This window comes from Cataglyphis hispanica, chromosome 2 (assembly GCF_021464435.1).
Source record: "Cataglyphis hispanica isolate Lineage 1 chromosome 2, ULB_Chis1_1.0, whole genome shotgun sequence".
Taxonomy (NCBI): Eukaryota; Metazoa; Arthropoda; class Insecta; order Hymenoptera; family Formicidae; genus Cataglyphis; species Cataglyphis hispanica.
The window spans coordinates 8,313,637-8,335,345 of record NC_065955.1 but is presented as its reverse complement, the minus strand read 5'-3'; the positions used below and the strand labels follow the sequence as shown (position 1 = coordinate 8,335,345).

Below are 21,709 nucleotides of genomic sequence, written 5' to 3'. Positions count from 1 at the left end.
CCCTCCCCCCTTCCTCCTCGCCGCTTTGATATAAAAACATGTCGATATTATTGTTAAACAAGAAGCAATTACCGAGTTAAATGGTCTCTCGATTAATTAATTTAATGTCTGATACTCGTCGGATTTTACTGCCGGAATAAACGAAGAAAGTCGATTGCCTGACGTATACGCCGCGACGTAATATATCTTCCTCTCTCTGATGAGATACTTTCACTAAAAAAACTATCGGCGTTTCGATATAAACAGTGACTATAATTATCATTAATAGCATGAGCTAACGAGGAGACTTATTTTATTAATTCCATGACTTAATAAAATTCGCGAATGCGATCGATCGACATTATTGCCTATAAAATTTAGAAAAAAATCTTGTTATATATGCTCATTTATTTTATTTTATTTCACTTTCACGTAAAGTAAAAAATATTTCTGTCATTAATAATGTTCGATGAGACATTTATTCAAGATATTATTTATTGTTTAATATTCGATGCAATTTTTTCAATGAAACTTCTTCACTACTGCTTGAAAATTTATCATATTTAATAGGACGTATGTATGTGGAAAATCTATGACAATCACCGATTTAATATTCTATCAAATCGCAAAGAAATATAAACCTTATCGCATGCATTCAGTGTTAAACATAAAAATAAAATGAGAGAAATGGAACGTAGATGTTACATCTTACTTTCATCAGATCATTGCTAAATTTCAACTGATTTGAACAATTTCTTAATTAAAAACACGTTAAGATGTCATCTTAATTCTCATCACGTATTTTTAATAACTTTGACATATATGTCGGACTATTATTTATTGAAAATCGAATTCCTCGAACAACCCAATATTCAAATATAAATGAAAGTCTAATATACATAGTTCCTCGATTTAGCGACATAGTAATGTAACTACAATCTAATGATAAATACCTCTCTCTCGAAAGAATCTATCGTGCATCTGCTGTATAATCTCATATTTCGCACGACATTCCAAATTTCCTTTTCTTTTATTGAAAAAGAGAGAGAGAGAGAGTTTACCTAATGAATTTTTTTTAAATTGAGTTTTCTCTTTTTTGTTTCTTATTAATAGTTATATCACCTCATTAATAGTTATTAGTTTTTATGAGACATAGTTCACGAAGAAGTTTTCGTGGCCATCTTGCTGAATCGTCTCCTCCTTACCTTTTTCCCTCTCTGTTTATTGAATCGAAATACAAGCACGCTTAAATAGAGAATTATAATTCATTCGAACGATTTTACAGAGGCCTCGTAACTTTCTTGGAATAACAATCCGCAAAAATTACAATCTTTCTCTCTTCTCCGCGGCGCGCGTTTCTTCTTTTTGTGCGAATTGGCGCGCGAAAATATACAGCCCGCCCGAAAATATATCGCGCTGGCATAGCTAATGCGCCGATTAATTGATTCGCAAAGGTACAAAAAGATACAAATCGTTCGTTATCAGTAAGTACTCTGATCTCGATCCAATTGAAAGCACATCTGCTACATTTTGACACGTAATTTTTGTTACGTCTTATTAAATCCAAAAATAAAGGAGGAGAGCCTGAGGGAAAAACATCTTTTAGTCGTACTCTCCAGTGCTCTCTCCACGAATTCCATTATGTAAGACATTATGTAAGGATTGTCAAAGTAAAAGGATCTTAATTTTAATAATCATCTTTCAGCTTAGCGTACTAATCTTTTCTTTCTCGTTTAGATATTTTTTTTATATATAATCCATGTTAAATATATTGATAAGACTTGGATGAGACAGAATTAGAATACTGAGAAGATAAACTTTTGCTTAAACTTAGACGAACGCGTATAATCAATCTTAATGTATATACTTTACCACGATAAAAGAAGACTCTGCTAACCGACTAACTTCTGAGTAATGATCACTGTCGTCGAAATAATGAAATACAACGAGAAAGGTTGGGCTTAGAAGGGCCGTGGCTGGAAAAAAAAAAAGGTGAACTGCCCGGCGATGCACGTAACACGGTCGACGCTGGAAAGTCACGACGTGAATAATGCGCGCGTCAGTCTCTATTTTCAATCCCGTAACTTTACGCGCTCATCCTTGTGCCCGAACGCAGAGAAAAAGTGGCGCGATATAATCGCGCGCACTCTTACTTCTCCGACGAGCCTCTTTTTCCTCCCTCTTCTCTCTCGCGCTATGCTGTACTGTACACAATTCAAATGGTTCAAGGCGGAGATATTAAACGCATATTGCCTCATACGTGATAGTAAACAATGATGCATAATGTAGAGTAATAAAAAATATATCTATTGTGAAAAAAAATGCGAATTAATTTTATGATAATTAGTTAAAATATTAATTTTTATCCAACGAGAGGGAGAAACAAGAGAGAGAGAGAGAGAGAGAGAGAGACTTTTAAAATTCCCTATTTTATAAAAGAATTATTTATTTTAAATGATCTATAATTTAAAATATACTGTCAATTTTTATTAAACTTTTAAGGAGGTTCTGAAGTATTCGTAGAATGATACATATTCTCACTTTTACGATGTGTGCTTTTCTGTTAGTGTTTACATTTTTTTTTCAAAACAGTGTGTTTAAACATTTATCAAAATAAAATTCACGCACCTATAAGAGGTGAAGTATACTTTGTGTTCAATATTCTTTCTGAAGGAATCAATATTCTTGATTTTAAAAAATATTTGAATATACATTGTCGATTTTGTACATTTTTTATCAAAATTTATTTGAATCAGATTATAATAATTGTAAAAAAGTTTCATCTTTCTTTTTCTCTCTTTTCTCTTTGCCTTTTTTTTAAATCGTGTACACAAACATTTGCTCGCGCGTTCTTCATTTTCATTGTGATTTCTCCAGCAGTACAATTTTTTCCTCTCTCGCGCTTCGAAAGCTGTTTAGATTAAGAGTTACAAGTCGCGTGAACAATCCCGCGGCGCATCGTAACTGTCTTTCCTAGAATAACGTGCAAGAGAATCGTAATTTTCTCGACAAAGTTTGACTCGGGGATACGTGGCACGCTCGGCAAAATATATAGCCGTAATAAAAATATACCGAAAAGATCGCAGCAATATTCTGCGTTGCGCGCGCGGAACAACGTCCCAATGAATGCGCGCACGATCGTAAAAAAAAATATACAAAGTTTCATGGGTTATACACAATATATATTTCTCTCTCTTTCTCTCTCCACGTCTGACATCTATTACCTTTCGAGAACGTTATCTCGCGTCTAACAATTAATTTCAAATTAATTAATAATGACAACAAAATTAATCTTATTTACTAATCATTTTTATTTAACATCTATTTTGATATTTATTTTTTATATAATCATTCATTATCGATATAATAATTAATTGCATTAGAAGAGCGCTCCGTGATTCGAAATCGTCGTCGGACGATCAATCATAAATCCGTGTATAAATGACGGTGCGCACGGTTGGGGTATCCCCAACATCCATTTAAATCAGCCTCGTGCAGGTGTTTCCACCGCGCGATACACTTCTCGTAAACCCAAGCGCGACCGAGCTACCTGCCGGTTGCTTCCCCCACCCCCTCCCTCCCCCTTACTCTCACCCGTCCGTTGCACGTGCACGTGCACCGCATTGCTCGCTCCGCGCTTTTGCGCAAGCTACTGCGTTTTTTTCACACACAGAAACATAGCATGCATGCACGCACGCACGCACGGACGCGCAAATGAGTACACCGTGCAACGATGCGTAATGGAGAGCGAGAGAGAAAAAGAGATACGATGGGAGAAGTACACGGAGGCAGAGAGAGGCGGCGGAGGGCACATAAACACGAGCACGTGTCTGTGAGCGGCATGTGGCAGAAGAGTGGAAAAAGATGAAGGGCTGCGAGAGGGAATGCCATTGAGAGAGAGAGAGAGAGAGATACCCTGTGCTATGGGGCACAGATAATTCCTTGCTCCGGCTCGAAAGAAGCGCCCATAAAGAATACAAGTAACGTTTTGCACGTGAGACGGTATAATATTAGGCGGCGTGACTCTTATCTCGCGTTTTCCATGTGTTGTTTAAATTTAGCATACATACGTATGCAGTAATAAAGATATGGAACTTGTGCAATTAGCGCCTTCAATTAACAACGATTAGCACCTTACGCGCGGACCTCCATTATAAATATTGATTTTAGATAGCAACCGCGCGGAGAAAAAGATATCGTTTATCGATAAGAATAATTGCCGCGGCCTTTCGGGACCGAAGAAAGAGAAATGCTTCGAAAGAGAAATAGGTATGCAAATCGAGGCGACCAATCGTGTCGCATTGCGTCAGAAGAATATCCGGCTTTCAATTATCGCGCCGTTAATTATCACGGGTTAATTTATTATAAAACACGTGTAATATCATGTTGATAAAAACAAAAGTAGAAGTTTCTAAGAGCGCGTAAAAAAAAGCGGGAGTTTTTATACCGTGCTGGTAGCGCATCGTTTCGCTGTCACATAATTCGCTGTCAGGCCATAATCGTTGCATACAAACATCTTATGGCAATACGTGTCAATACCGTTATTTATTAGCTTGATCGAGCTTTTAATTCGCATAAATTATACGCGACATCAAAATCGAAATGGCGCGGGTTGAGGAAATCTGCTACTCGTGTTCCGCGCGCCGTCGCGTTCACCAATGTTCAAATATGTTCACCGTATGAACTTTGTTGCCTCGTTAATGGACGATTACACAGACATTTCGAGTCGAAGATAATTCAGCGGCAGTGAAGAAGCTGCCGGGCGGATGAACCAGGCTAATCGAGCGCTGCTTCGCTTAATTTCCCCGAGAGTTGGCGCATCGGGCCGCCTCGTAAATCAAATCTTGACATTTTGTCTACTCACGCACAAGTCCGGCTGGCCAATAACGGGGCGCATACCATGGATAATTTAGTCGCCGCCGTGTATCGGCGCATCATGGAGATGACCATTTAAAAAAAAAAGTATCGATATTTTTATCGTGATATTTATGCCTCGAAGAATATAATAAAAACCAATACTCTTTTACTAATCTTTTATTAATCGTATTAATTGGTTATAAAAATTGAAAATAAAAAATGACAGTTTTTAAAATTTATAAAATATAATATGTTTTATAAAATTTATAAAATATAACATGTATGGAGGAGAAACTGCATGTTGGTATCAATTGTTTAAGTCAGTTTTTAAATAAAACGATGAAATCTATATCAATGTTATTATCACACTTAATATCCTCCAAATAATTGAAAAAAAATATACGTTCAATTATCAAAATAATAATGTCGCTATTAACTGTTGGAACCTACTAACGAACGCCTCTTTGCCTTTTTACGGTGCTTACGATCTAATTTAGCGCATTACGGTGCAACGAGCCTAGAACTTCCCTTTGGAGCGCCGCTTGATACGAGTTTATTCGCCGCTGTCGAGATTCGATCGGAACGCTTAGTCGGCGAATTAGCGATGCGCTCAGAAAAAAACGTATTCGAAGCAGCTGGAGTCCGGAGCTCGCATCATGACGGAATCCTAATTAAAGTCCAAAGCAAAATGAGAACGATCCCGCCGGAAAACACTGCTCTTAACGAAGAGGAGGAACAGTAATAATAGCACTGAATAAAAATGATAATGACTATTAATAGTTGAATATAATAAAGTATAAGGAACATAAAGAGGACGACAGCGAAAATCTACGGCCATAGTATATTGCTTCCTTTATGGACTAAAATTTCACGAAGAACTGAAAGAAGTAAATATTGCACTTTTGTTGAGAACACAATTGATACAAAAAAAAGAAATAAAGAAATATATAAAGCTAAAAAACTAATAATAAGAAATAATAATAAACATGACAGAATAAAAAGAAGATTTACATACAATCGATAATTAAATTATTGGCGATGTAAATTTTGTTCCTTTTTGAAGAAGATGAAAAAATTATCCAATATAAAACACATTTATTTTGCCATATTAATTTTTTTTCTATTGAATGACGATTGATATATTATTATATGTCATCATATTCGATAGCGCGTGGAATAACGTCGAGAAATATAAAACTGCATCGAGAAAATAAGGGAGCCAAGAGGATCGACGATGGTAAAAAGACATCGAAGAGATGTACAGTGTGGCGATGAGTCATAATTTCTAATTTAAATATGCGTAATTAAACGCTCGTGCGTATGCAAGAGTACAAGCCGCGGCTGTATGTACGAGCAAGCGCCGTCACGCCGAGCGCGTTTCCTTCCTGAATAAACGCTTAAAATAGTATATGTGAACAAGACACTCTTTCTCTCTCTTCTTGTCTCTCTCTGATTAAATGTTGCTCAACATTGTCGCCGCTAAATACATCAATGACAAGCGGCGGCGCGATTTGTCGTCGCGTTGGTACACGCACAGCTGGCAGATCAGGTGGACCCCCGGCCTCTACCTGCGTGCACATGTACGTGCGAATATTTATTAATCACTCCCCATAATAGAGCTGTTCCACTTAAGACTCCACTCCACTCATGAATTTGATATACTTTCATGCACACACCGGTGTGCGTGTGCACCGGGAAAATTTTCCATGCCGATGTTTTACGACTGTCTGCCTGCCTGCCTGCCTGCCTGCCTGCTTGCTCGAATGCGTACGAGAATAATCGCGCGAAATACTCAAAACGTATATGTGCTACCGTATATGTGCAAACGTTTATGTGCTAATAAAATGCTCTCGCTGATTTTGTCACGAATATTATTAAATGCGATAAAAAAAGAATCAAATTATTTCTATATATATATATATATATATATTCCTAATAACATTATTATAATTTTTTTATTATTTATTTAATTCTGTTTATCCCTCTCTTTGTTTACTATTTATTATGTGACATATATTATTTGAAAGTACAAATATATTCACTATGCATTTAATTTAAATCAAAACTAAATCTTTTTGCAAATTATTTTCTCTAAATAGTACATAAAAATCCAACTTTCTTGTATTCAATTTATGCGTATTTATTTTTGTAAATTTGAGAATAGCTCTCGTGATTATTAATTTAGTGTCTATTGTGACATTAATTTCTGTGTTCTTCCCGCAACTTTCCGTGCTGCTATGTGTACCCGCGTAATCCAATCTGCTCGTATTATCTCCCTGGGAGGCTTATGTTCTTTACAAGTTTATATGGCGTAAATCGCGAAGTTACTTTTCCGTCTCTAATGTGATATAAGCAACATATATGTAACACATAAACATGAAAAAGATTATTTTTGATAGATAATATTAGCCATATATTTTTCAATATAATTTTTGGATTTATTATATTTTTAATATTCATGTTCAGTTTATTAAAATTTGTATAAAGTAGCATACTCAAATAAGTAATTCGTAGCACAAAACTCGATTGATATGTAAAAATTTCGAAAATCATGTTTAAATCATTGTTGAAATAAAAACTTCTTAAATTGGATTTATACAGTGTCAGAGTTTCTACTTGTATTTCGGGCAAGTCACGCTACAAATTAACCTGTGTAATCGCGCGAAATGTAGTCCAATTACATTGTCGGCATCTGCGATTTGGATTAGATCTGCGAGTCTGTGTGTAAACAGCCTGCTACGTAGACTACGTGCTCTTTTCCCTCATTGCCTTTCGTAAACAAGCGTCGCGCGAGCATTATTTATTCGCGCCTTCGTTCGTGCAAACAATCCGCGCGATTATAAACGATATCATGTTGGCGCGTCATTACGCAAAGCAAAGCAGAACGAACCTTCCTTTTGTATCAAAGAAGGTGCGAACATTTATCGGCCGATAATATTCCTCAAAATTTAATCATCTTTCTCTATCACGAATGAGAAAGAAGGAGAGTCGGATATTTTTTAATTTCGTAGCAAAAATTTGGAAAGAATATTACAATAAATTGATAAAATCTATCAATAAAGCATCTATAAAACTTCCTTAAATGACAAGCAACAAATAATGAGAGAGTCGAAGTAGATTTTGTGAAAATATAATCGAAAGGCGAAAAATGTATAATTAATATATCCATTTTCCGTACATTAACTTGCCATTTATTACCGTATTGTATAAAAGCGCGATGAAAACACGGCGTGGTCTTGCATAGCGATTCAAATATCTCAGCCGACCTAGACGACTTTCGAAATAAACATCTCGAGTAACTAAAACTGAGCATGATTAATACACTTCTCTTCGCGCACTTGACGCAATCTATTCGCTCAAGCGTTGCAAGAATATTCATCGAAGTGTCGACCGGCTTGATCGAGAGTGAATCGGCTCATAAATTTCTCGATCCTGCCGGTCCGGCTGTATAATATTCATTTTTTTTTTTACGATTACATCTATCGATATGCCGGTGTGCGCTCCTTCTTGGTGTCCGCGTGTTAATAGATTTGTCGAGTCACCTTATCGGCGTAGAGACATTTCGTGGGTGTAACGACGCTCGCGTTGCATACAAAAGATACGACCTGCATAAATATCGACCTCGTAATCGAATTAAGGATAGACGCCTCCGGCAATCGGCCGCGGGAATCGATGTAACGATCGCGAAAATGCATTAGAATTTCCATTAATCAAATGCGCCAACTAGTTAGGTTCTCATCCGATGCATTTGGACATTACGCATGTAATAAATTGAATAATGCATTAAGTGGCGGCGTTTTCTCGAATATATTATACATATTCCGTTACGCAGTGTTATCCTATCGGTCAATTTTCCTCCTCAATTTTTCTCGTCATGCGTTTGAAAAAAAATCGTGATTAAATGATTGCAACTTTAAATAAAAACGTGAGTCGCGCGATCTCAACAAAGATTGAATACATATATCGCATACATTTTACATTATTTATGTGTCTAACAATAAGCGTGCGAAAATCGCGGAAATACAGCAGACTATTACGTGTCAATGTTAATGATGGTTAATACGTTTAATAATATCTTTAAATCTATCGTAAAACTACTCTTTAAACGTTTCGTTATGAGTAGAATGTTTAATCCTTAAGATTAATGTTTGCTCCTAGAATTATCCTGAAAACTTGGATTTATTAAATTGAAACAAAATACTTTTTTCAAAATTGTTTGCGATCCTGCAACTAATAAGACTCGCTATAATATTTGCTTTACGTTTGAAAATTACATATATACATGAATTACAAATTATTTTTAATACATAAATAAATATTGGAACTCTTGTTTTTCTCTATCGGATAAAAAATTTGTTTATATTTTAAGACTTTGTATTATGACAAACAGCATCTCGGAAGCACGTGACTAACGACGCTATCTTATCGTTTGTTCCTTCAGCAAATTATTGCGACAGAGAGAAGATGCACCTAAACATGGAGTTGACACGGTTACTTTCGATACCATTGACTTTGGCTTTGGCCGTGGCCTTCCTCTCGACGTGTCATTGCAGTGCCGTCTCGGAAAGTATAAGAGGTGAGTACTACAAGAGCAGCAGCAGCACGCGCGCGACGCACCGATTGTGTTATTTTGATAGCTGACTACTTATCGGACTTAGCGAAGAGTGTGCCAACATCGAAACTCGATCGATGTCATTTGAATGCATTCGGATATCAACGAGAGCACTCTGAAATTGTAATATAACATTATTGCATTTGTTCTATGACAAAAATTTATTGTTGCAATTTTCGATTGCATCAAATGAAAAAGAAACTCAAAAAAAGTATCATTATTCAAAAATATCATCGTTTTTATCTTTATTTTTTTTTCTTTTTAATCTTTATAAGATTCTTTAAATGTTTATAAATTTGTAAAAATAACATTTATATATATTTTATATTAGAAGAAAAAGAAGCTCTTATTTTTTTAGTTTTTCTTTAAAATAATCATATGATGTTCGACTTTGACATAAAATGCGAAAATCAAGAAAAAACAATATAAATCAGGAATGTCGCGAATATCGCGTTAAAAACGTAAAAGCACTCTCATCTCGCTTTTATTCGCCACAGATTTCATGACAGTTGTTCCGAGTAATACTTACACGATATCGAATGAGTGAGAATATTCGTGCTATCAAAGCGGCGCAAGAAATATTGTTGCCGAAGCGATTGAATTCCCGATTTCAGCTGGTTTGTTATCTATATGCGCGGACCCGTCGCGCATTCCATTTACCTCTTTTAAATATTCTATTCTTAGTCTATCTCTATTATCTCTGCTGTTCTATTTGCGCCAAAGTCGAATCGCGAATCTGGCGGCTCGTGCGGAATAATTACCGTCTCGCTATACATCCTTCCCAGATTCGCTTTATTTGTCTGTCAATTTGCGCAATATATCGACGAAATAAATTTAATCAGGCAAATTCCTTTTAAAGCGAATCTCTGATTTTCGCTGTTTTCGCGATCATTTTCTTAAGGATTTTGTGCGTGCATCTTAGCACTTTAGCTTATTCGTGCAAGTTATCTGAAGAATGTACAAGGAAAACTCGTATATGAAAGAAAAAAATATAATTATGCTTTCCTAGAAAAGCATTCCCTCCATTTTCTAATTGAATTGATTTTGATATTCAATAAAGCTCCGACAATCAATGACCTTGATCAAACTTTTATGAAAAATGTTGGATTTAAGTTTTAATATCTTATTAGATTTAATCTTTTTGCTTTATCTATATTATTCGTACATAAAATATGTATATAAAAAAAATACTAGTTAAATTTTTTAATTGTTGTACATGTATAATGAAAAAGTCTATAAAGCAAAATATAGATTTTTTTTAGTCTCAAGAACAGCACGTAGTAAACAGAATAGATTGTGTCAGGTTAATACTTCCGTTTCACTCATTTATAAATTCATGTATTTATAATGAAATGCTTTGAATATTTTAATTTTTGCGACAAAGAGAGGGATTTATAATCGATAATTAAAAAGATCGAACTTTAACCACGGACTAAGATCAGGCGAAACTTTGCTGCATAATCCATAGAACGATAATCGAAGTTCAATTTTTGCAAATTATCCCAATAATTCGCAATCATCTTTGTATAATATTTTTGTTTTCGTATCGCGATGTCTTCTGTTGACGATCGATTTATTTCTGCGCGATTTACGATCGCTTATAGCGCTTTATAGCATATCGTAGAAAATAAAAATAATCTGCTTCAGAGTAAAAAATTCAATTTCGCACAAAATCAGTCTGTTAAAGTCCAATGTAGACCGATAATCTCATGCTTTTACACACGTGCAATCTTCGTCGGAAATTGCATCGGGCGTAATCTGAAGTTCGGCCCAAACAGCCACTTAAGCCGAGAATACGTAAATTTCTGCCCTTCTTATCCTTTTTCAAAAAATGATGCACCGTATATAGCGCGCTACGATGGATGGCAGCCTTATTGCATCGCAGAAATTGTCGAGCAGAGGTGATTCCTACCCTCGGCGGAACGTTAATCGAGGACGCGACGCGACGGCGAGCTCCGCGCCTTTCAGGAAATTGCTGCACATTCCCCGTTGCCGTATGCTCGAGACTAATCAACGACCGACTTGCCGTTTCGCAGAAATCGCGAGAGCAAAGTACGATTCCTCGAACGCTTCCGATACCGCGCCACGCCGACGCCTCAGACCGAGAGCAGCCGTCTTAGCGCCGTCCGGGATCGATTAAGTTCGCTGCGGCTTATCCGATAATTAATTCTAAACTTGGCAGCATTATATATCACTGTATGTGTGTTTTGTTATCAAGTGCACTCGTAGGTTCTTGTTCGCGGTTGAAATGTGTAATTTTAAAGATTTAATATATTACATTGATATTTAATATATACATATTTATGTAATTTTCTCATATTTGAGTATCTTTTTTAATCTATATAGTATCATAAAAATCTCTTTATTCTACAAAATACGGACGATATACGATAAGAAACTTAAATGAAAAGAGAAATATATATAAATATATATAAAAGATTTTGATTTATTTTTATTATTTAAATTATCTCTCTCTCTCTCTCTCTCTCTCTCTCTCTCTCTCGCCCTCTCGTTAGATGTCTATTTTACATATTTTCTTATTATAAGCTTATTTCCCAAGTAGTTGCCAAGTTTAGGATTGATGATGTGTCTTTTTCAGCTTTATGCCAAAAAATAGATTGATGCATCGCGTTCCATAACAGCTAATTTTCTGCTGTCGCAGTTGGCAGTGAGAGCCAATTGTCAAGAAAAACATGACATTGTTAGAATGTAATCTAATTGTAAAGTATGCTTAGATATATATATATGTATATGTATATATATATATATATATATGCTTGGAAGTCTTTTAATAGTAGATGAATTTAGAGACGGTTTTCCTTGGTAAAAATTTCCTATTTTTAATGATTTTTCATTATAAAATTTGATTGAAATTAAATTCGAAAAACTTAATTATAAATAGAGTTTGAAAGTAACATTATTCGTAGCATCCAAAATATGTAAATTTTTGCAAACTGTATCTATAAATATTCACCGAACAAAGATTAATGCCATTATTTTGTCTCATTAAAGTCTTCTAATGTCCTTATTAGCATCGAAAATATATTAGAGAGAATTAAGTTCAATTTGTTGAAACTCAATTTCAATATTTGATTAAATGTTTCGACTGTCATATTTCACCAAGAAAATACTTACGCCCATGTGCAATCACTATGACAGGCAAAGTGTTAATTTTCTCGAATGTATAAATAGCAGATTATATTCTGATCATCTACATATATGTATTGCACGCATAATATATTTGACGAGTGGCGCGAGGTTTGTACCGCTTTTATAGCGCACTCTCTTCAGACTGCTCTCCGAGTTTTTAACCGTGCAACCAGCTCGAGGAGTATCAGAGAGAGAAAAAGGGAAGCATATGGGAGAAGATGGAATAGAGATAGAAAAAAAAGAAAAGAGATATATGACGAAAGGTGATCGAAGATAATGATTGTGAAAAGAGAGAGAAAAGCTGTTTTGCGAGACTATTTGAAACTTATTGTGATGAGTACAAATATCTCGCGTTTTATCACGTGCATTTCACCGTCTTTTCGTAAAAAATCGCGGGCAAAATGAACGAAAGAAAAAAATATATATCGATAAATTGAAAAAAAAAAGAAGGAAATTTGAGGGAAAAACGAAACGCTAATGCGCCAACATTCCGTCCTTTCTTGCACACGCATTCCTGCGCACTTCGAATTAATGCGTCGACACTTTTCAAATAGTTAGCAAAAGCAACACACATGAAAATATTAATTAATATATTGATATTAAAAATATCAAAATTAACTCGTTTGGAAAATGAACGAATAATTTCTGATTGTCTATTGCCACTTACTTTCGCGATTTCTTGATATCATTGATAACAGTTACAAAACTAATCTCCTTCGCTTCGATAATCAATACTTGATGCATTTTCAGGAAAAAAGTTAGAATAGTTATGATTGAAATGAATTAAATTTCCATTTTTATTGGTATCTGTCTGATTTTTGCAATTATATTTCATATGAACTCGTTTAATTTCTAGATTTTAATTTCACATAAAAATAAATCTTAGTATTTTAAATAATTTTATAAAAATTATAAAAAAAGCTGTTGAGAATTTATTATTTTTCTCTTGTACATATTTTACAGAAATATTTTGATGTTATTATTAGAGTTGCGCGCATATTAAATTTTATTATGATAATTTCAGGATATGTTATTATGATAATATTTTAGGAATGTTTTAAATCTACATACTTTATTGTATTTGTAAAAATTCTTGACACCATAATCTATAATATCGGAGTCTGTTTTCTATCAACAGGAATTAAGAGTAAAACAAATATAATTACATTTAATCTTGAATATGCGATGAAAATATTGGCCTTTAAGCATTTCCGAAAGAAAGTGGCAATATTCGTAGTTGCGTAATCGTTTGTCTGAGAAGTCATCAACGAACAATCGATTGCTCCTCTCTCTCGCGACTCTTGTGGAGAAATATAAATGGGTCGATGAGATAAATGAAGCGAAGCCGCCTCGAAAGCTGTACGTCACATGCGTTAAATCTCTGAGAGCAGTGACAGAGTAGACCAAGCGCTTTCTCAAGGAGAAAAACGACAAACTTGTCGTCTCTACTGACAGGAACAAATAAAAAGAAAAGTGAAAAAGGCGATATTCTCTTTTGCCCTAAAACGTGTGTGTGATATTTCTTTTGAAAAAACAAAAGTACAAAAAAAAAAAAAAATAAAATCATAAGCAATATAGTAACATAAAACAATTACGTGATGTCTCTTACGCACTCTAATGAAGATTCGAAAATAGAAAACGAGCGTTACTCGACGTTTAGAAATTTAAAAGTCTGGCGGATTATGCTTCGAAAGTGTAAATAGAAAGAAGAGAGAGAGAGAGAGAGAGAGAGAAACGCGAGAAACAAAATTTTATAGAAAAGTTGCTTAAAGTGTGCAGGAATACGTGTGCAAGGGAACCGGGAGAGGGACGTTGATGGTGGCTCCTAACGACCTAGCAGCAGAGCGCGACTTTTGCTGGAAAATGGAGAGTTTAACGCGACTGAGGTGCGTCCTAAGGTACGTTCACGACGTCCATGTCGCGCTTAACTCTTGCGACGAAAGCAAAAGAGAACAAAGAAAAACAAAGTCTGTCCGTTGAAAATTAAAAAAAATGAAGTCTAATTATCTTAAATTTAAAAAAGTATATAAACACTATTAGTAAGCTTGTTTTTTTCTGTAATATTTTCCAATCGTACAAAAGATTATTACGAAAAAAAAATACGGATGAAAGTAATTATTACCGCCTCTTTATATAACTATATGTATTATATAAACTTATTTTCATTCATAATTTCCACGCTATTTCAGTTTATTGCGTTTATTTAACAACAAATGCATCTTATTAAAACTGGTTGTTATTGAACCGTTTCGATTTCCATCCGTGATTGTACATAATCGCTATCTGAAACGTAACAGTAAATTCTTGAGCACTCGGTTCTACGTGTTATGCTCCGACGAGGAAGCCTCTAGCATACAAAAGTCGATCAATCGATTGGAATGTGCTGCATTGTGTAGCAGCGTCTCTATCGCGCATATTGCGACTTGATTTAAAGCCGGTATCGCGTGCGAGAGCGAATGCGCTCTGATCATTCGTCCTTTTCACTTCATATCTGTTACTATTCGTTTGCAGGAAGCCGAGAGACCTGCGACATCGAGGGGGATGACGTTACCCTCGACAAGATTCCGAATACGAGGTGCTTTCACTGCATTTGTAAGGTAAATCTTGTGCATCCGAAGACACTAATCGACATAGTGTGTATATATTTTTATTTATTGTAGATTTATTGTACTAGTATTATAAACTCTATCTTTCCAAACAATATTATATATCTTCATAATTTGCATTAAATTGCGAATTAAAATATTCGTGAAGCCGAAAAACAAGACTTTCTTATATTTCTTTATTACGTTTGCAGCTCATTAATTCATTTTATGACTGTTATTAATTAAAGTATATAAATAAATAAAGTTAATTAAAAATCAAGATTTTAACAAATCGGTTTCAAGTTGGATTTTCAAGAATTCATTCATATAAATACAGACAATAAACCTAGATGTTTTATACTTTGTAAGAAGTATTTCAATGCAAAAGAGAAGGGCGTACATTCATTGATGGGACATCGACAAGACTTATCGAGAGAATCGCGAAAAAAAATCCGTCTGTCATTAAATCCGATACGGTGTTTCTCTCTAGAGAAAAAAAAAGATCGCGAGGGAGAAAAGAATAGAGAGCGAGGGAGAAAAGAATAGAGAGCGAGGGAGAAAAGAATAGAGAGCGAGGGAGAAAAGAATAGAGAGCGAGGGAGAAAAGAATAGAGAGCGAGGGAGAAAAGAATAGAGAGCGAGGGAGAAAAGAATAGAGAGCGAGGGAGATGGAAAGCTATACCGTTGTCCTAGTCCAATTCGCAGATTATGTCGTTATCACGCGACGAGGCATCGCCATGTGGTGACGGAATGTTTAAAGGGGTTAAAGTAGCCTGGCCTGGTTCGGGAGGTCAAACAGAGGAATTTCCACTTCGATCCGTTCGACGCGATCGATTCGTGCGTATTCGTGTCTGCAACCCACACGCACGCACGTATGCTCGTTCTCGTGTGCGTCTTATGATGCGCCGCCGTGTAGCCTCGATGCATCTCTCCCGGCTGCATCAACGAGTGATCTTAGTGCGACCGCGGCGATTTATCTGCGCGTTTGGTTCATTGACTCGTCGACTCGTGGCCGACCGAGATGAGGCTTCTTGTTTTCGCTTCGCTGCCACTGCCGTTGCTACCGCCGTTGATGCTGTTGCAGCAATGTGAGTGGCATGCCAGCGTGTGACATAATTATTTGTTTGTTGCGTCGAAGCGATCGGCCGCGATCAATCATCCGCAATTTACGAGACAATCATAAGTCGCTCGGACGAACGAATATTTGCTGACTATAAGCAAGAGAATTGACTGACGCGTCGTATTTATTTACTCTCTTATTTTAGAAATATATTCTTTATTTTTAGTATTATTATATGATTTATTTAATTTATTTTATTATTTATTTAATCTATTTATAGAAAAAATTATGTGATCTCTCTTCTCCTATTGCAAAGTAATTCACTTATTTATATTTATATTGTATAACAAAAATAAAGTTTGCAGTATATAATTAACATTCTAGATAATATAAAAAAAATATATATGTGATATTAATAACAAATAATTATTAAAATAGATAACCAAATAATAATTAAACAATAAAACAAAAATCAAGTTTATATAAATATTAGAAAAATACGTGTCTCATATTTTTGAAAAAAAAAAAAAAAAAAATTTTTAATTGTCACGTAAGATATCTTCCCTTTACCGAGTTCTTTTAGTTATTTTTTCTAAGTTTGCGTATCTCCGGCCGTTTTGATGTACTGCTTGTTTCGGTTCGTATATCAATTACAGAAATTAATTAATTATCAAGCGCGTTGCGTGAAAATATCCGTTATAGACAAGGGGATCTAAAAAAAGAAAGAAAAAACAGAGAGCTTCCTCTCGGCGTGCCTAATTAGGCCCATCTCGCGCGTTCGATATATATATGGGAGAGATAGTATGATCCACACGTTTGAAATTACTTTACATAATTCTGACACAAGATAAATCCGCAAAGAGGCTTAATTATAGAACCCGGATAACGAAACCGGAGGAATGATTACTGGAACAGCGATAACGCGAACGTGGATCTCCAATCGGAAGACGGCGTGTCCGGAAAAAAAAAGTCAAGCCGGAATTTCACTGTCACTGCGTGACTCAATCGCCGTCCAAATTCCCCATTCATAATGCGTTTTATTTAGAGTATCCACATTCCTCACGCGTCGCGCGCTTTTTCTTCGTGCCGAAAGCGTGACGAAATTACTTCCTCGACGAAATCTCGCGAGTGATAATCTCAGTAAATCTCATCATCATCTTTGAACGCTATTTCATACAAAGTGTGACGAATTGTATGTTCCAATAGTGTGAATAATAAATCATATTTATAGCGAAGAATGTTTTCCCCTCCACTCTCCTTATACAACATTGCAAGCGACATTAGAATTTTTCTCTTCCTTTACAGATTGTCTTAGAAGTTGGCACTTTGTCTAATAATAAGATATCAAAAGAGAGAGAGAGAGAGAGAGAAAGAGCCAATGGAGAAAAAATGTGCGAGAAAAAATTAATAAATTTTTCCCGGTTCGTTTTTTCCAGAACGGATTCGTCGAGTGTTTGAAGCAACAGTGCCCGAACATCGATGGCTGCTTCGCGTTGCAATACCCGCGCGAGGACGAGTGTTGTCACAAGTGCACAGGTAAAACGTTTGTCCGTCCGCTAATTCGACTAATTATCCTAATCGTCCTAATTGACTCGAGCAATGAGAGAGAGAGGTAGATAAAGAGAAAGAAGATGGAGCGAATATGTTGGCGGTCAGGAGGAAAGGCCGGGAACTCGCGGAATGCTCAGTCGGCGGAGCATTGTTCTCGGGGCACAAAGACGCTTCTGTTTGCGGACACGGTGATAAACCCGAGGAACTCTAGCATCACACTCTCGCGACTGTCTCTGTTTACGACACGTAGCTGACAGATGCTCACGCGCGCTACCCATTATCGTACCCTATTAATTATGTTAATGGTGACGTAAGCTTGCTCGCGCGTAGTACTTGCTCGATAAAATCTGTCTGGAAAACATAGATTGATAGAAAAGGTTAAAATATAAAAATAATATTAAATCATATATAATATCAATTTCTATATCGAGGAATAATCATATTATCTTATCGTTTATTCTCAAATATGTAATTATACGAATAATAACGTCTAAAAATATCAACATATTTCTAATTCAATTATATATACGCGCGTGCGAGCTATTCCCCAGAATTACAAAATTTCAATTATATACTTTGAGGATCGACGTTTTGCTTTTGTAAATTGCAGGATGCGTACTGGACGGCGTTTATCACGCATCTGACACGGAATGGACGGAGGAGAACGATCCGTGCTACGTATTCACCTGTAAAGCGAGCGTCGTAACCAAAGCAAAGCTAGAGTGTTACACGCCCTGCTCCAACCCGAAACCGGCCCCACCCGGTCAATGCTGCCCCATATGCGATGGTGCGTAACATTTTTCTTTTTTCCTCGCGCACCGATGCTGCTGTTAATTACCCCACCGCCAATCTCACAAATATTTCTCACGATCCCCCTCAATGCATCCCGCCGCGCAATTAAGGCTCTGGAATGTTTCCCCCCGATGTAAGGAAAGAACGATAATGATTGAAAATTACAACGTCGCTTCTACACGTCCGACGAAAAACAAACGGATGATAATGCTTGTATTGTGACGTTTTTTTTTTTCCTACAAAATATATTCCCATAAACTTAATATTGTAATACAATGTCGTAAGAATTTGCATTCTTCTTCGAATCGTATAATTGCAATCTCTTTGTATATTTTCTCATATTTTTCTTTATATATATATATATATGTTTCAAATAAATTATTATATAATATACGGTTAAACCGACAATTTTTCATATCCGATTATAGAAAGAGAATAAGCCAAGCGCGCAAAAATGATCGATTCCATCGTTTTACAGGATGCTTAGTGAATGGGCAAAAGGTCACCGCGGATAGGTCGGTGACGACGACGGAGGATCCTTGCGTCACTTGTAGATGCAACAACAATAAACAACTCACCTGCGCAAAGTTAGCCTGTCCGATGCTCAATTGTCCTACCGGGAAGATTGTTCGCGATCCTGGCAAGTGTTGTCCACGCTGTCAAGGTGAAAGGAATTATATAATTTTCATTATTCCAGATGAATATCGCGCGCGAAATTATCTGACTTTAGCGCGCTCGAATCGATGCGTGGAAAAAAGAAATCTATTTGTTCCATTTTCTTATTTGTTTAAACGCGTATTTTTCAATTTACATTCCACATGTGATAATTTTATTGTTCCTTTACGACATACTTGATAATTGTACGTGGGCGTAATATTACATAAAGATATGAGATTGTTTTATTACGCAAGTATTGCAATGCCAGGCATACGCAGATTAATAACGATCAGATTTTCATTCCGCGAGATCATTTTTCAAAAGAATTATTTTCAGTAGATCATATTGCACAAACAATTAAAGTCACTTTGAATTTATAGGTCATTCCGCTATCTCTCTCTGGCATAATACCAGAGGCGCGAACCGGTTTTATGCGATCTGATTATTTTCCAATGTCGCAATTGCGCAAAAACCAACTGTAATATTACGATTGTCATCATATAACATTATGATCTAGCCATCCGAGAGAATAGCTATTGTCATTTAACTGTAATAATATCTTACTCTCTGCGACTTTCAAATTTTACGATCAAATATAATGCGATGCATAAAATGCATCGTGCGATAAATGCATCGAATAAAAATATAACATCAAGAAACAAGCATTTGTTCTAGATATAACTGAATGCTAAAATTGACATAAAATTTAAGAGTATCATACTTATTTAAATATCCTTATTTATTTTATACTTTATTAAATCAAGAATGAAAGTAAATTAAAATCGAAAGTAGTTAATGAAAGTAGTTAATCGTAAAAAAAAAATTATATGACTATCACGCGTGAAAAGAGAATGATTCGTCAGAGCTTATAATGCGCGTTCGCTTACACGACACAGCGTATGTCCAAGTTAAAAGCACTTTTTTTTTGCGCAGGCATTGGAAGATTCCTTCCGCCTCCGAAAGGCGCTTGCATACTCGGCACGCACATGATCAAGTCGGGCACCCAGTTTTGCACGGATCCATGCACGTGCTGCACCTGCACCAATTCGACGCTCTCGTGTGTCAGGGATACCTGTCCGGTACTGGAATGCCCCAGCGAGCTTCAGACTACTCTACCTAACCGCTGTTGCCCCCAATGTCCGGCCATCCAGGAGAGCAGGGCCTCCTGCTCTTATGGCGGAAGAATCTACCAGGCGAGTATCACACTTTTCTTCATTGTGACAAATGATATTATTCTGCGAACGCAACGCAAACGGACCGAAGAATTATCGACGATAAACGGACTAAAATGATGAATAGAATGATAGAATTTTGATTTATCATATATATATATATATATATATATATATATATATATATATATATATAAAATAAATGATTTACAATTAGTAAAAAATCAAGGATAGTCTTTAAATACGATTTTCACATTTTATTACATAAAAAAATTTCTGCATATTTTTAATATGTTGATTTTAAGGATCAATGACGTAGACCTCAATTGTTAATTAATTTGTTTTTTCTCGCTTTAAAAAAAATTGTTTGAGAAATAAAATTTAAAAACACTTCTTATCAAAATTGTGATAAAATCTGATAAGAGCGATGATCTCTAGTAAATATCGACGATATCGTGTTTCAATTTTTCTCTATTTTTTTTTTTAAGTAAAAATAAGTTTTGTAAATTTTTTTCACGGGATTAAACCTTTGTCTTGTTCTGGTTTAAACGTTCTTTTTTGTCCTAGGCAGGATGGCGAAGATTGGAAGCTTGATTCCTGCAAGACGTGCACCTGCAAGCAGGGCAAAGTACGCTGCGCGATGCCTATGTGTCCGCAGTTGAATCTACCTTGCCCACCGTACTCAAAATTGGAACATCCGGAAGGTCAATGCTGTCCGCGATGCGTTGAAAGTAAACATTCTTAATACATTATTTAATTATGCTATCGCACATGCGATTGATATTTAGAACTAAAAATTATCGATTCTTCCAGGTGATGGGATTTGCACGGTCTTTGGAGACCCGCACTATCGTACATTCGACGGTAAATTCTACAGCTTCAAGGGGGCATGCAAATATCAATTGGTCAATGATTGCGCCACTCATACATTTAGCATACGTGTGACGAACGATGCAAGAAAAACAAAATCTTCAGCATGGACTAAAACCATCGCTTTGAAAGTGAGTGCATTAAATCAATGCCAAAATGTCAGTACAATTATAATGTGGAATAAATTTAAACATTACTTTTTTTTTTTTTTAATTGGGGATAGAATATATGTTTAAAAATATTTTTAAAAAATTGGAAAATCATATCATTATCTCATTCAAATTTTCAAATAATATTACAACTAATGTTTTCAAACCTTTTGAAAATACATATAATTAATGATGTCGAATGATATGTACCGAAAGTACAAATTCTGACTGCCGATCTGCTTGATTAATAACCTTGCGAAGTCTACCCTGAGGCA

At 35.7% G+C, this 21,709-nt stretch overlaps 1 protein-coding gene across 1 annotated transcript in view; it reads left to right on the top strand.

Moving 5' to 3' along the window:
• The window catches only part of LOC126859116 (BMP-binding endothelial regulator protein), a 34,992-nt gene that overhangs the window by 10,493 nt on the left and 2,790 nt on the right, over positions 1 to 21,709 (top strand). Inside the window, exons 2-9 of the mRNA XM_050610088.1 lie at positions 9,278 to 9,412; positions 15,110 to 15,195; positions 17,680 to 17,779; positions 18,405 to 18,581; positions 19,065 to 19,250; positions 20,177 to 20,436; positions 20,987 to 21,146; positions 21,229 to 21,416. Of these exons, the coding sequence (XP_050466045.1) occupies positions 9,301 to 9,412; positions 15,110 to 15,195; positions 17,680 to 17,779; positions 18,405 to 18,581; positions 19,065 to 19,250; positions 20,177 to 20,436; positions 20,987 to 21,146; positions 21,229 to 21,416 (1,269 nt within the window). The 5' untranslated portion in view covers positions 9,278 to 9,300. The remainder of the gene's footprint in view (positions 1 to 9,277; positions 9,413 to 15,109; positions 15,196 to 17,679; positions 17,780 to 18,404; positions 18,582 to 19,064; positions 19,251 to 20,176; positions 20,437 to 20,986; positions 21,147 to 21,228; positions 21,417 to 21,709) is intronic.